Source organism: Helicoverpa zea, chromosome 5, assembly GCF_022581195.2.
Source record: "Helicoverpa zea isolate HzStark_Cry1AcR chromosome 5, ilHelZeax1.1, whole genome shotgun sequence".
In the NCBI taxonomy this organism is placed as follows: Eukaryota; Metazoa; Arthropoda; class Insecta; order Lepidoptera; family Noctuidae; genus Helicoverpa; species Helicoverpa zea.
The window spans coordinates 7,499,179-7,513,150 of record NC_061456.1 but is presented as its reverse complement, the minus strand read 5'-3'; the positions used below and the strand labels follow the sequence as shown (position 1 = coordinate 7,513,150).

General features: G+C 36.3%; 3 protein-coding genes across 6 annotated transcripts; 1 reads left to right on the top strand and 2 right to left on the bottom strand.

Moving 5' to 3' along the window:
• Positions 1-373: 373 nt before the first annotated feature.
• On the bottom strand, positions 374-4,877 carry LOC124630301 (beta-1,3-glucan-binding protein-like). Of its 2 annotated transcripts, XM_047164137.1 has the most exons (10): positions 4,824-4,877; positions 4,027-4,084; positions 3,002-3,192; positions 2,633-2,787; positions 1,762-1,925; positions 1,542-1,663; positions 1,327-1,456; positions 1,086-1,234; positions 776-877; positions 374-590 (listed from the first exon to the last, which is right to left on the bottom strand). In XM_047164137.1, exons 1-10 carry the CDS (start codon positions 4,860-4,862, stop codon positions 474-476), a joined length of 1,227 nt encoding a protein of 408 aa, XP_047020093.1. In that variant the 5' UTR covers positions 4,863-4,877; the 3' UTR covers positions 374-473. The 2 variants fall into 2 exon arrangements, with proteins under 2 accessions (XP_047020093.1, XP_047020091.1); XM_047164135.1 differs by lacking the exon at positions 4,824-4,877 and having other exon boundaries at positions 4,027-4,204.
• On the top strand, positions 4,274-8,958 carry LOC124630302 (m-AAA protease-interacting protein 1, mitochondrial). Of its 2 annotated transcripts, XM_047164138.1 has the most exons (4): positions 4,274-4,871; positions 4,988-5,437; positions 6,034-6,232; positions 7,425-8,958. In XM_047164138.1, exons 1-4 carry the CDS (start codon positions 4,869-4,871, stop codon positions 7,607-7,609), a joined length of 837 nt encoding a protein of 278 aa, XP_047020094.1. In that variant the 5' UTR covers positions 4,274-4,868; the 3' UTR covers positions 7,610-8,958. The 2 variants fall into 2 exon arrangements, with proteins under 2 accessions (XP_047020094.1, XP_047020095.1); XM_047164139.1 differs by having other exon boundaries at positions 4,274-5,437.
• On the bottom strand, positions 8,953-13,670 carry LOC124630300 (lipoamide acyltransferase component of branched-chain alpha-keto acid dehydrogenase complex, mitochondrial). 2 transcript variants are annotated; one of them, XM_047164133.1, is made up of 9 exons: positions 13,310-13,670; positions 11,743-11,915; positions 11,090-11,277; positions 10,793-10,917; positions 10,319-10,558; positions 9,895-10,161; positions 9,562-9,690; positions 9,392-9,463; positions 8,953-9,283 (listed from the first exon to the last, which is right to left on the bottom strand). In XM_047164133.1, exons 1-9 carry the CDS (start codon positions 13,388-13,390, stop codon positions 9,119-9,121), a joined length of 1,440 nt encoding a protein of 479 aa, XP_047020089.1. In that variant the 5' UTR covers positions 13,391-13,670; the 3' UTR covers positions 8,953-9,118. The 2 variants fall into 2 exon arrangements, with proteins under 2 accessions (XP_047020089.1, XP_047020090.1); XM_047164134.1 differs by lacking the exon at positions 13,310-13,670 and adding an exon at positions 13,141-13,161.
• Positions 13,671-13,972: the final 302 nt, after the last annotated feature.

Sequence of the window (13,972 nt, the reverse complement as noted above, 5' to 3'; positions counted from 1 at the left end):
ATGTAATACTTTTTGTAATCTACACATTATACTGAATCCAACCATACATACGAAGTTTCTGTCGACTCTGGGTTTTTTTTGGCCATCTCCTTTGTCCGTATTGACCTATACTATCACCTCATGAAAGGATGCGGTCTACTTACAAATAACCCTGTATAGTAAATGGGGGGCGAGCAAATAGTATCTATATTTTTAATTTAATTTTAGTCGAAGAGCAATTTCAATCCTCAGTTCATTCAGTAGCTCGGTTTGTGAACTGAACCATTAAACCGAGATTGGCACACCAATATAGCAGATCAATTTGGTTCTTCGATTTTTTCACAAGGACTCAAAATAATATAAATGGGAGAGAGTGAACAGTAAACAAATCAAATAACTTTATAAAAATGTTTTATTGTAATTTCAGTCGTTTATGTACACAGAGCATCTTGACTCATGACAAAAATAAAAAATAAACAAACAAGTAAATATTTTTACAAAGCCCAAATGCGAACGTAGTCCACTTGTAGCGAGGCATCTTGTCCATCATTAACGCCCAAGTTCCAGGTAGGAAGCCATCCCCAACGGCCATTCCAGAAGTCGGTTGCGGCCTAACATTGAAAAACAATAATAATTAGCGGATTTTCTACAAAGCAACATAGGAGAGCGGAGAAACGTTTTGAAATTCATGAATTATTCCAATATTTTAGCCGACTGACGAAAAGATTATTATTTACGGCTTCATATTCGATTGGTTTGTTAAATTCTTGGTATAAGATGTTTTAAGTATGCTTACCGTTGGTGATCCGTTCCACCAGGGCTTAGGATTGGGGTTGCTGACACCATCGGGGAAGAAACCGTTTGTGCCGCCCACAGCCAAATTGATAATAAGGTAGAACTGAAATGCGTAAAACAAAGAATGATTAATTAACACGAAGCCGTTTATTACCGAATTGCTGCCTAAATGAGAGTTTGACTTCATAAAATTGTCTTTGTTCTTGCATAAATTACTTTCTCGATAAAACATCAAATAGCAATACAATACTTTTAAGTCCATTATAAAGATTAATGAAAGTGATTACAACTACAGAAAATTAAGTTTGTACCTTCTCATCGAAGGGCGCCATCTTGCTTCCGTATCTCCAGGGGTTCTCAATGTTGGGGTTGCTGTTGAAGCCTCCGAATTCCCAGAAACCACCGTTGCCGGGTGTCACACGTCCCAGTTCCAAGTCATCAATACTGAATCTCAAGTAGTCTGTAAGAAATAAAATGTATTAATTCAATATAAAGAAACATAAAGGATTTAAAAATAATTGCTTATGATTCTTGGTTACTTGTCAAACTTACCTGGGGTCCACTCGAGCTGGTAGCGGTGGAAATTGCTGTTGTATCCAGCAGTGTTCCTTCTGATCCAGTGAGCGCGTTCCCAACCGTTCATTGCAGGGTAAGGTCCGTAATGCAAGGTGGAGCCGGCTTCCTGAAGGCAGAAATTAATAGACCATTTAGTTGATGGCTTACATCGTCTGTCTATGAATAAAAGAAAGAATGTTTAGTCATCTTACGTGTGTGCCGATGTGGACTCCGTTGAAAGTCATGGCACGGTTGCCTCGAGACTCGACTAAGTCGATCTCTCCAGATGCGGGCCAAGTGCCGTATGTGTTGTAGGCTGGCATCAGCCAGATAGCTGTGAAAGGACAGTGTGAAAGGATGTTGAACTATTTAGAACTTTCATAAACAAACATACCTATGTTTAATATTATTCGAAATTTGAATCTAAATTACCTGGCCAAAGCCAATCTCCAGCGGGCATTTTAGCGCGAACTTCAACGCGGCCATAACGGAAGCTGAAGGAATTGACAGTTCGGATACGTGCACTCTTGATTGGGTTCAGAATGTTTGAAGGTGATCCCGTACGCTCGCAACCCCACCATTGAGGATTTGTACATCTGTAGACATATTTTAAATAGCAAGGCTTACATACAATTATCTTGTCATGTTTACCTGATGCTTAAAGGTCCTTGACCTCGACACGATCTTATTTAATATGCTGATTTGAAAAATAATTAAATCGATTATTTTAAATAGTTACTATGATTAAAATCCATTTCAAGTTTTTAATACATAGGTAGATAAATAGAATAAACACTTATAAAAAGTTTTGCAAGTAGATAGGGATACTTATGTATTATTTTTAATTAGGTAGGTTTTTTTAGTACCTACTCGGTATGACCACAAAATGTTTTTATTCTCAATCGGAAGCCGGTCATACTTAAGAGGATTATCTACTTAATATCTTATCTAAATAATCAATTAAGTACCCAACTGATTTTTATTATTTGCACCTTTGCTTTGCTTGGAGTCATATGCGGTCTGTTTATCTGATAGCATTCTGATTTTGATTTAAGCTATCTTGTAGCCTTGAGCTTTGCTATTGAAATATCTAGTACATACGCGGGTCAATTATCGCGTGCCTTATAAAATAAATGCGATCAACATCCGCATAAAATGCGAAGGTATTACAGATCCTACAATGGAACTTATTTTCAAAAAGGGAATGTAGGTTTTCGGTAACCCTCTGTTCCATGTTATTCTATCTTCTGTTATCCAATGTGTTCTATGTTATTTCAACTGGGGAATATTAAAGGATTCTCACCTGTCGGCGGGTGCTCCTCCCTCAACGTTTAAGTGTCCAGAGCTCAGGAACTGTTCACCGAACTGGTCTGACATCAAAGAGGGACGGATGAACAAACGTCCGCTGTGGGTGAAGGAGTTTGTTCTGTTGTTGTTGTAGTACTGGAACTCCCAGTTCTGAAACATAAAGTCACAATTTACTTGGTTTGTAAAATAGTGCAAATACCTAAGTACGTTAAGTGCGAATTCGGAACTTCAGTGGCAAAACAGACGCTTTTACATCTGCACAACGAACTCCATATAGGCACATAGCACAAACTGAACAGCATTCGTTTTACAATTGTTTAATTGTAAAACATTACAAATGATTAGTGTTCATTCGTCTACTTACACCACCTCCGGCTAAAGTGTTCTCGTGCTGCCATTTCTCGAGATCGAAAGAATCGAAGTCATCAGCGAAAATGAGCGCGCCAGAGCAGACGGTGGCAGGCGCGTGTGTCCCACTCACTGTCGTCACGCTAGGGGTGCACGCTGCCCCCAGGGATGCGACCGCTAACACACCCAGTAACACCGACCACATTTCTGCAAAACAAGTATGTCATCAACATAAGGCCGCAACAAAACGGTATATTTGGAATAGTAGGTAGAGCACTAGTCGTCCCATCCTACCGCTATTGGTGATGATATGCTCAAATTCTTGTAGCCAACAATGTAATGCCAAAACCAACTGCTACGGAAGTTTTTAATAAAAATAAAACCACTTCTGCTTCTTGCAGTTCCTCACCACTGCCACTACCCATTACGACAAAACATTGTTATTTTCCACGTTCGCATTATCATGTATCCAATTAGCCACTCGTGATTGCTGTATTACCTCGTTATTACCCATATTACTCTATTAACTCTTGGTTTTAATTGATGAGGATAAATATTGGTCTTTAATTAACCAGTTAAATTAGTCACTGAAAAAACGTAATTACCATTCACATATAGGTACTACGCAAGTCGGTAAACCACATTTAAAAAGCTTAAAGGTACATGCACTTAAAGGTGTAGACAATACTAAAACAACAGTAAGTAAATGAATCACTGTTATGTACTTACCGAAACAAAATCTAGCCCAAACTGAGCTGATATCTGAGCTACCTTGAATTTATATGTTCTCAGCACATCGATAATACGACACTTGATTGAAGATTACAATGCTAAGGCGTCAGTCAACGAAACTATAGTACAATTTTTGTCGGCAAATAAAATATATCAGTAGCTATCATAAACAAAATCCTCACAACATTATAAGATCTATCGTGTGTAAAAGCTTAAAATAATCGAACTGTAATCACATTAATTGAATTAGGTATGCCATTTAATTAGATATAATCAAGGTGTGCAATTACATAGATAATAATTTCTTACCAGAACGATCTAAACCACGAAGAACTGCCAAGTTCTGCTCTATCACATGGTATGTATCCTGTATTAATAACAGCCAGCTTGTAAAGTGGGAAGTCACAATGTGGTCAAACAAACCCAACCAAGTGGAACCGAGACAATACTGATGCACGTTTACACGCTTCATCGAACTGTTTCTTTACAGAATATAGACTTTAGTCATAAAAGGAAACAATTAACATTATATTCATTATTACGTTTCTTCTCTGAAGATGTCATGATAATATTACAAAGAAATGGTTGTTTACAGTTGGGATACATAAAAGGTAAAAATATTCGATGCTAATTTTCGTTAAGACATCCAAAGGGAGATGCAGAAATGAAAGAAACTTCTTTATAACAATAGAATAGTAAACTAGTAAATCTGTATTCTTTTACAATTGAGGTCTGTCCTAAAATTGGTTCAATCTGTGTGTAAGTAAGGGTATAGACCGGAGTCTGACTTTGATTAAACATATGCATGTTCACGCAATGACTACTAGATTGCTGACCTGTTTGAACAGAAAAATTTTAAAAGAGGTTATTCAGGCGAAAAATGTAAGCAAGCACTACAACCATTTCATAATTAAAAATAAGTAAATTCGACACAACTTATGTCAAGATGACTTTTTGGATTATCTATACCATCTATTAAAATTTTCAGTAGTAATTCAAGTCAAAATGGCCTTTTAGATTATTTATACACATTTCATCCTAAATTCAGTGAAAAATTTTCAGTTTTAGGTACCTAAATAATAAAAATGGAAAAGACAACCACATACCAAGAATACAATAATTGGATACACTGAATATAATGCCATGGGTATATGGTGAGTATTTCATTTGAAGAATCAACTTGCCGATATATCTACTTATGTAGGTGTATATTCTTCTGCTATTTACTTCGATAATTCATAATAATAAAACATTTTTTGTGACTTTCCAGATGGCATCACCAATAGGATTACTACCGAGGCGTATTTGTCCAATTGTAAAACGATTTTTTGAAGTTAATTGCAACAGTGTTTCGAGACTATCTAGAACTCTCTCCGCTATTACCTCTTATCCACAAACAACGGTCCCAAACCCTGTGACATGTTCTTACTTCAAAAATCCCGTTGAATTTCGCCAGCTTAATCCTCGGAGAAATGATAGTGGTGACAGTAAATTACTTATTGGTTCCAAGAGTTCTTTAAAATTTCTCAAAGACTTTCCGAAATCATTTGGCTTTGGGAGAAAAACTAATAAAAACAAAAATCAAAAGAAACGAGTTCCAAAATTAATTTTATTACAAAACCCTTTCACATGGCTAATGATCAAAATCGACTTCAGCGTCCTAAGGAACATTTGGGATCCGACGTTTGTGGAACGAGAATTTAAATATGGGACCAAGCAGGTGGTGTTAATGTTTAAGAATTGTAAAATATTAGACAAGCTATTGCATATGAATGTAATGTAATTAGAGTTTTCTGCGGATGTAAATGCATAATTATACCAGATATTTTTTATATTTGATCATTGATATTATTTTATCAATGGTTCATATGCACTATAAAGGTATACACAGTATACACACATCACAAAGTAGATAGGAACATAATGAAAATGGAAAATAAAAAAAAAATACTCTATACAAGCTGTTGATTTGCATCCGTGCTAAATTCAAGGAGGAGGACATAAAATACGTAAATAATCAATTGAAAGCATGGTATGCGGGAAATCGCTGATATGTGCTGCTTTTTTTGTTCTTGTAATTTAATAGTATTTCAGAATTAACCCAATTTTATGAATGATCGTTGCGTAGGCTCTGTGTTTGCGTTATTGCGAGAGCTAATTGCAGAGATGCAAATCAGCAAACAGCTTGTATTTAGTTTTTCATACATATTGCCTCGTTGTTGTGTACATGTAGTTTGTCGGTCCTGCGTCTGATCCAACCAGTTGCGTCGGTTGTTGTTTGCGTGTATTGTATCATATCAATATTTGTATTCGCAGGCTATATCACGAGTGACACAAGTAATTAGTTCAGGCCAGTTGAAGGATTTGAATGGCTTGCTGACGAAGCCAGCACGGTTGAGTTTATTGCGGGAGTTGGACCGCAACTGGGGCGACAAGCAGCGATCCTTATTAGCTCTTAAACTCGATGACATACAGATATCATCCCCTCGAAAGGTTTACTTCATTAGGATAGCTGGTAAGTAACTGTTTCATTCTTTCGTCATACGAAGTTTTCGATGTTCTCGCAGTTTTACTTAGTTAAATATTATTAAAAACATTGTGTCGTCTTCCTGCGTGACAGGTAGTCGAGATGTTCATATTGGGACAAGAATACCATATCTAATCTATTGATAGGTAAAGCAGTATTTTCCGATCAGATTATTCGAAACCTAGGTGGCACGAACCCACGCGTAGCAACTAGGTACTTATTGCCTACCTTTTAGTGTGTAATATTAGGTACAGACCTGTCATTAACAATATCACTTCGTAGGTGATCGGATTCAAGAGATTAGATAAAAGTAATAATTTCACAGATTGTGTTGAGCGTAAATAAATTATTTTTCGAAGAACATTATAATAGTAGGTAGGTTGTAATTTTATGTATAAGTTACTAAGCTGATAAAATATTTTTCTGTTGCTATTAATAAAATATCAATAAGAATCTTCAGTGCATCCTTAACGCATTATGTATCTGTATAGTAAATAAATCGAATGCAATACCCACTAAGTAGTACCTATATTTGTGGAATTATGTGACGAGCTTCCGTCTTTCGTTTTATTGATAAGTAAACACAATTACGATAGGTATTCTTTGAAGATTATCTTAAAAACAGGCTATTAGGTATTAGGTTATTAGGTAAGTCGTGGTGGCCTAGTGGGTAAAGGACCAATCTCTCAAGTATGAGGGCGCGGGTTCGATCCCAGGTCAGGCAAGTACCAATGCAACTTTTCTAAGTTTGTATGTACTTTCGAAGTATATGTTAGACACCATTGGCTGTGTTTCGGATGGCACGTTAAACTGTAGGTCCCGGCTGTCATTGAACATCCTTGGCAGTCGTTACGGGTAGTCAGAAGCCAGTAAGTCTGACACCAGTCTAACCAAGGGGTATCGGGTTGCCCGGGTAACTGGGTTGAGGAGGTCAGATAGGCAGTCGCTTCTTGTAAAGCACTGGTACTCAGTTGAATCCGGTTAGACTGGAAGAAGACCCCAACATGATTGGGAAAAAGGCTCGGAGGATGATGATCTTAAAAACATAAAATTAAAAATCTGTGGTTATAAAGGACACAATCCATATCTTATAATATAACACATCTGTAATAAATATTGTGCTTATAATATTTAAATAATCAGTATCATTTTACAAAACTGATTTGTTTTAATTTTGCAGATAAGAAGTTTTGTGATGTGGACATGGCATTCTTGGCGTTGAAATGGGTGCCTATCAATAGTATAGACGCTTTAATATTTACTGAGATATTTGCAAGATTTCACCGAGAATATACGCCACACAGTATTCCAGAATGGACAATTGCTTACTTTAAAGTTACTCGCTTCGAAGTCCTGCGTCGATGAGGTGAGAGCCTGCAGCACTCGTAAGCTGCAGGTGCTAATGGATCGGCTTTTAGTTTGAAATTGCAGTGATGCAGTTATTAATATCACAAGGCTACATTGTGTGTAGCTGGTCCTATAAAACAATAATCAACGACAACAATTATATTAGTAAGTCTTGTAGGTTTTATTTTATAAAACCGTCTTACTATGAAACAACGTGATACACTAAGGACTGTTTGTTCGAAAAATTATTGCCTAGTTAAAATAATAGAAAATCTGTTCATAGTTAGAATCTTAAACATTAAAATAGTAGGAGGGCTAGTACTTGAAGTATAAAAACAGAATTCAGGAAAAATTGGATTACAATCGGATAAAACAAATAATACCTATGTCAGAAATTTAACAATATTGTTCTTAAAGATCGGAGATTCAGTGCTGGTTTACATGGATAAACATTTTAAAGTAAAAGTTTAAAACAGTAATTTTCGTTATTGCTTATAAGTTCAAGTACTACACTATTTGGAATTACGGATTTGGAAGGACGGTAACGATGGATGCCGGAATGTGAACGGAGCAATGGCGAATATTCAGTCTATTCACACCGACCTCTACATACGTAAAGCTCACAATACTGACTTTTGCATTGCTTTTGTAGTTCTTGTTCGCAAGACACGTAAGCATTAGAATCTTCGTGCAATACATTACCCTGGTCCGCAATCCAGCAATGTACCTATTCGTGATTTTATTCAAAGCTATGTAAGATTTATTTTATTTTTGGTGTACAGCTCCAAAAGATGGGACTGTCGAGCGTTATACTTTATTCTTACTTAAAGTAATATCTTTGAAAATCGCACATGATTGCACGTTTGAATAGGGTCATTATTGTGTTTGTCCATTAGTAAACCGACTCCCGTGTTGAAAGAGATCAATTCTGATTAATTAAAGTATATTAGTAGCATGTTTTGGACAAAATCCGGTCGTTTAGCGCATCTAAAGTCTGCGCTCCAATATTTCTTATAAAAGTAAATTACCTAGTAGGTATTATAATAACGTTTAGGACCGTTAAATTAAAGGGCGTGCATGTGGGATAATGCTGTTTACAGAATATGCGTAAGCTGACAGCCGTCGACAAATCTGAGGGTCTGAATCAGCGGCATACATATTTTTTGATGTTCCATTCCCAACAATGTCTTGCGCGCGTACGTTCCACATTGCCACTGGGTGATTGTGAAAATGTTAGTCGTTGTAAACGGAACACAGAATGGTTGCTGTTTCTAATATGGATAAAGTATAAAGTAATCTTTTGTATATCGACTGGCTTTTGTATTGTCTAAACGTGTTACAATTAAGAATAAAACTATAAATCACAATACACTCTTTTATTTATATATAAAAAATATATATTAAAAATACGGCAATATTTTTAAATGAAGCCTTATTGAATTGAAGTGTTTTTTGCTAGTATTTAAAAATATTGCCAGTGGAAGTCTAACATAAGTCTAACGAAAAATGGTAACTCCATTGATTATTTTATAAGTCCAACAGCAGAGTGTAAGGGTTTTCGAGGTAGTTTTTCAAGAAATTAGAGAAGCGAGCCATAGTTACTCCATCTACTACTCTATGATCTGCTGAAAAGCTGACGGTGAGGATATGAGCCTTTTTCACGTTTCCTTCAGCGTCGAACCTTGGGAGAACCTGCGAAATAAAAAAAGTGCTATAAAATTCACTTATGATGACAATATATTGCCAAAGAACTTTGTCAGTCCATTAGTTCTGTGCTATACATATATTTCCAGTTCTTACCTGTATTTTTCCTAAAGCTCCGATTGCTACTTGCGGTGGTAATATCACAGGTTTGGTGTAGGTTCCGCCAACCTGAAATGGAAGTAATGTTTCGATATGTTTTATTGCAATTTTACAATAGCGTATGCACTTTCCTATTTTCGAAGAAATATCCATATGTAGGTACTTACGATGCCAATGTTTGATAGTGTGAATGTTCCTCCAGATAATTCATTTAGTCCTAGTTGTCCTTTTGATCCTCTCTCTTGAAGCGTGTTCAGCTCTCGGGCTATTTCTAATATGGTTTTGTTTTGTACATTCTGAAATAATAATAGTAAATATGCATAAGTGCTGGACGAGTCGAGTGTACTCCAATGGTGGACTAATACAAAGACAGCTGATTAAAAATGATAAGGAAAGTGAAGTCGATAATTCTCATCATTTGACAGGGGAATTTTAACACAAATTTGTAGTAGGTACAGTATGGTTGATAGTTTTTTAAGAAGTAATTATTGGGTAAGTACCTTAATAACCGGCACAATTAATCCGTTAGGAGTGTCCATCGCGACTCCGATGTTGTGACTAGCTTTGTAGGTGAGATGTTCGCAAGTGCTATCCAGACTGCTGTTGAGTACAGGCAGTTGTTCCAAACTCAGGGACGTAGCTTTGATAATGATGGGCATGTAAGTTAACTTGGCTCCTCTCGCTTCGGCGATTTTTTTCAATGCTTCGCGTGATTCCACTAACTTCGTCACGTCGTATTCGTCGCTGTATCCAAAATGTGGTATTTTCTGCAAAGGCACATCAACTATCATTATTTTTTGGTGGGGTTAATTAAAATACAATGTTACTGAAAGGGCTCCTTAACTTATAGTCTGCCTAGTTAGGTGTAAACTACAACATCATGAACGAGAAGCAAGTATTAGGAAGATATTTTTTGAAACTCACCATGGCCTCAGTCATAGATTTCACCATGGCTTTGGTGAATCCAGTAACAGGTACAACTTTATCTTCTAGTAAAACTTCCACTTTAGCTTTGGCTTGTGTCAGGGGTATCGACATAGCCTGGACACTGGATGGAACTGGTACTTCATTGGACCCGTCCGAGTCGATGTTCAAATGTGCAAGCATGTCTTCCTTGAGAACTCTGCCATTTCTCCCAGTAGCCTTGACAGTGCTTAAGTCTACCTTTAAAAAAATATATTTGTATAATTTAATTACAGTTGCATGGATTTTATAACTGTTCATATTTTCGGGCAGGTGGTCGTGATAAAAAATGCAAAGATAATTCACATTTTGAAATGTCGAATTCAGACCATTCATCATCACGAAGGCCAGTAATATTTTGTTGCTCTTAAAAATGAGTAGCGCTCAGTATAAAGTAAATTTTAATTAGGTAATAGTTATATAGTAGGTACTAACATTGAATTGTGCTGCTATTCTCCTGACTGCGGGTGTGGTCAATACTTTTATTCTTTGGCTTTTTTCTTCGACCGATTCTTGTTTGGGTACTTTAGGTTGCTCCTCAGGTGACGATGATGAAGGCCCTGTAAATGAGAAAATAATCTTCCTTATTTCACATAGTACCATTATTTGCGAAGTTATGATTTTAAATTAATGTTGCATTCATAACATTCCGATAAAAGTATTGGACTACAAGAAAAGCAAAGATAGGTATAGGCCATTCCTACAGTTTGCATATTTAATTAAACATTATACCTTCATCAGCTTCCCCCTGTACTTCGATATCAACAAGTGGTTGTCCCACTAGCGCGGTGGTATCAACATCGTGGTACAGTTTAGTCACCACGCCGTCATACCGACTGGTGATCGTCACTGCTGCCTTGTCGCTCTGCACTTCGCAGATATTGTCGAATTGCTGCACTTTGTCGCCTACTTTCACGAACCTGGAATTTGAGAAACAGATCATAGGTACGCATGATCGAGTAGTTTTTTTTTTGTAAATTGATTGAAAATGTTCACTCATATAGCATTGGCTCGTTGAACATAATGTTATTAGGAACCTAATACAATTTAGCATATGAAGACCTGACACTGTTGCAACAAGTAGGTACTTCGAAATGACGTGAAGTGAGATATTGATTCAAAAACATTCTGTTCTGTTATCATAATTAGTAAGTATCGTATTAATGATACAAGCGAGAGTGTATTTCGTAATAACATAAGTATGAACTCGAATTTCTTATACAAACAGTCTTTGTTTTGTATAAATACTTAATTATTTCATCAGACGTGACATGACCATCTCAACAGATAACGTTTGGTAGAAGAATCGTTCTATCGGAGACATTAATTTATTACTATACTTTTATCAATATGTATAAGATAAAAATGATGACAAATGTTCTTACCATTCTTTTATAACCACTTCTCTTATACCTTCACCGATGTCAGAGAGTTTGAAAGCAACAGTTTTGTTAACTACTTGACTGGTATGTATTTTCTTATGCTGCAGATGGACATCTGACAATATTCTATTTCGTTTCAAAACATTGCTCGTTGAACACCGTGATCTATGCCTCTCCTGAAAAAATAAACAAAACAAGATTATTAGGTACCTATACGATCTTCGTAATGAGGCCTATAGCCTTTCGGTGGACAAAACTTGTTATTAGCATCTGCATATTATGTACTAGCTTCCGCCAGCGGCTTCGCCCGCGTGGTGTGTTAATAAAAAGTAGCCTATGTGTTAATCCAGGGTATCACCTATCTACGTTCCGAATTTCAATCAAATCGGTCCAGCCGTTTTTGTGTGATTGAATAACAAACATACATCCATACATACTCACAAACTTTCACATTTATAATATACTAGCTTCCGCCAGCGGCTTCGCCCGCGTGGTGTGTTGATAAAAAGTAGCCTATGTGTTAATCCAGGGTATCACCTATCTACATACCAAATTTCAATCAAATCAGTCCAGCCGTTTTTGCGTGATTAAATAACAAACATACATCCATACATTCTCACAAACTTTCACATTTATAATATAAGTAGGAAGTAAGATATTATCTTCATGGAATTCTATCAAATACTATTTTAGATACACCTTCATGTACATACTTTGTAGACTTAAGGACAAAATTGTATCTTCAGGCTACAGAGTAATTGCGTAAAACCTTGCTTAAATATGTATTCATCGCTGAAAAGAGAGTAATGAGGCAAAAAGAAGTGAAACTATAGTTCCGTTTCACCTCATTACCAAGTGTTCTTATACACAGACACACAATCTGGGTTACCCGTCATAGTTGATTCGTGTTTTGTGTTCCAAAATATTCGTACCTAACGATTACATGAGTTGATTCATGTTCGGTTTATGAAAACCTTTATCGGCCTTTTATCTATTCATTTTCTCCCAAAAACATTTTTAAAAATTAATGGATCATCCATCGATCATCCACCATAACTCTGTTCAAAGACCGGCCTGTAGTTGCACTTTATTTGGTTTTAAATTACGTATAAAGGCTATCGTTATGTCATCTGACTTTTTATTGCAAATCACTGTTTCTGTCATTAATCTGTTTATTTTCACGAGTTGATTTTAACCTTGAGGCTTATCTATTTAATGCGCCTCCCACTGTTATTTGGCAATTAGTTGATAAGCTCCGCTTCTTTATATCATTATCTTATTACTATGAAGAAACCTCGCTTTGATTTTGTGTCGCTGTAATCAAGCGTGGTAAAGAAATGTTTAGGTAATTCGATATTAACGTCCCTAATTTTAGTTAATAAATTCTACGTTGACATTGACCTCCATAACCCGTTTCTGTAATGATGCAAATCATAATTCGCTTTTGTAACACTGAATCGACTTAAGTACTTTTTGATTCACTTCTAAATGTGTTCACTTTCGATTATGTATACACGATTAAAGTTTTATGACTTGCACTAGCACTTATAATAATAACATGTTTACTTACACTTTGCATCAAAACACACACTGCGCTGTATCTGTTCACATTTTTCAAATTCACGACACACTTTCTCATAAGGAACGACATAATGGCTACTTATCTTAAAATATTTAATTTAATATATAAGTAAAACAAATTAATTGTCTAGTTACAAAAACTAAGATTCATGTCGGGGGCCGGCGCGCCGTGCCTCGCCTTCGCAAACACTACTGAATGTTATCAACTCATTATCAGCGGGCCGCGCATTGATTACCATTTTAAATAATATTATACTTGAAGTTGAATGTGTTGTGACGTAATACACAGGGGTCATCAGTCGTCAACCCGTGAATATTATTTTGAGTTTAACATGATATGTGTCGATAGTCGCGCAGCTCTAATGGAACTAATGCACTTATTTACCTGCTACGATGATTGCCCGTTAGCAATGATTGCGGCATATCGCCCCACTATTTACCAACTGCTCGTTAGTCCTCATGTAGGTAAATAGTAAGTCGCACGCGACGCAGAACGCTGGCTTATTACTGTTTGCATTTACAATGATACTAATGAATACCGAAAATGCTAGAATAGAAAGAATTAACATTTTTTCATTGCGAGGATGAACACCAAAGTTTAGGATACAATTGTACCTATACGTAGGTAATATTTGGTACACACGTATGCAGT

What these genes read in the sequence shown, in the direction of transcription:
- LOC124630301 (XM_047164135.1), bottom strand. Translation starts at nt 4,189, where the DNA reads ATGAAGCGTGTAAACGTGCATCAGTATTGTCTCGGTTCCACTTGGTTG. An exon ending in GGAGGAGCACCCGCCGACAG is followed by an intron (nt 1,926 to 2,632) that starts GTGAGAATCCTT and finishes ATATGTCTACAG; the next exon opens with ATGTACAAATCCTCAATGGT. An exon ending in CCAGCTCGAGTGGACCCCAG is followed by an intron (nt 1,235 to 1,326) that starts GTAAGTTTGACA and finishes TATTTCTTACAG; the next exon opens with ACTACTTGAGATTCAGTATT.
- LOC124630302 (XM_047164138.1), top strand. An exon ending in TTAAATATGGGACCAAGCAG is followed by an intron (nt 5,438 to 6,033) that starts GTGGTGTTAATG and finishes TTGTATTCGCAG; the next exon opens with GCTATATCACGAGTGACACA. An exon ending in TTACTTCATTAGGATAGCTG is followed by an intron (nt 6,233 to 7,424) that starts GTAAGTAACTGT and finishes TTAATTTTGCAG; the next exon opens with ATAAGAAGTTTTGTGATGTG.
- LOC124630300 (XM_047164133.1), bottom strand. Translation starts at nt 13,390, where the DNA reads ATGTCGTTCCTTATGAGAAAGTGTGTCGTGAATTTGAAAAATGTGAAC. An exon ending in TAATTGTGCCGGTTATTAAG is followed by an intron (nt 9,691 to 9,894) that starts GTACTTACCCAA and finishes TTATTATTTCAG; the next exon opens with AATGTACAAAACAAAACCAT. An exon ending in CACTATCAAACATTGGCATC is followed by an intron (nt 9,464 to 9,561) that starts GTAAGTACCTAC and finishes CTTCCATTTCAG; the next exon opens with GTTGGCGGAACCTACACCAA.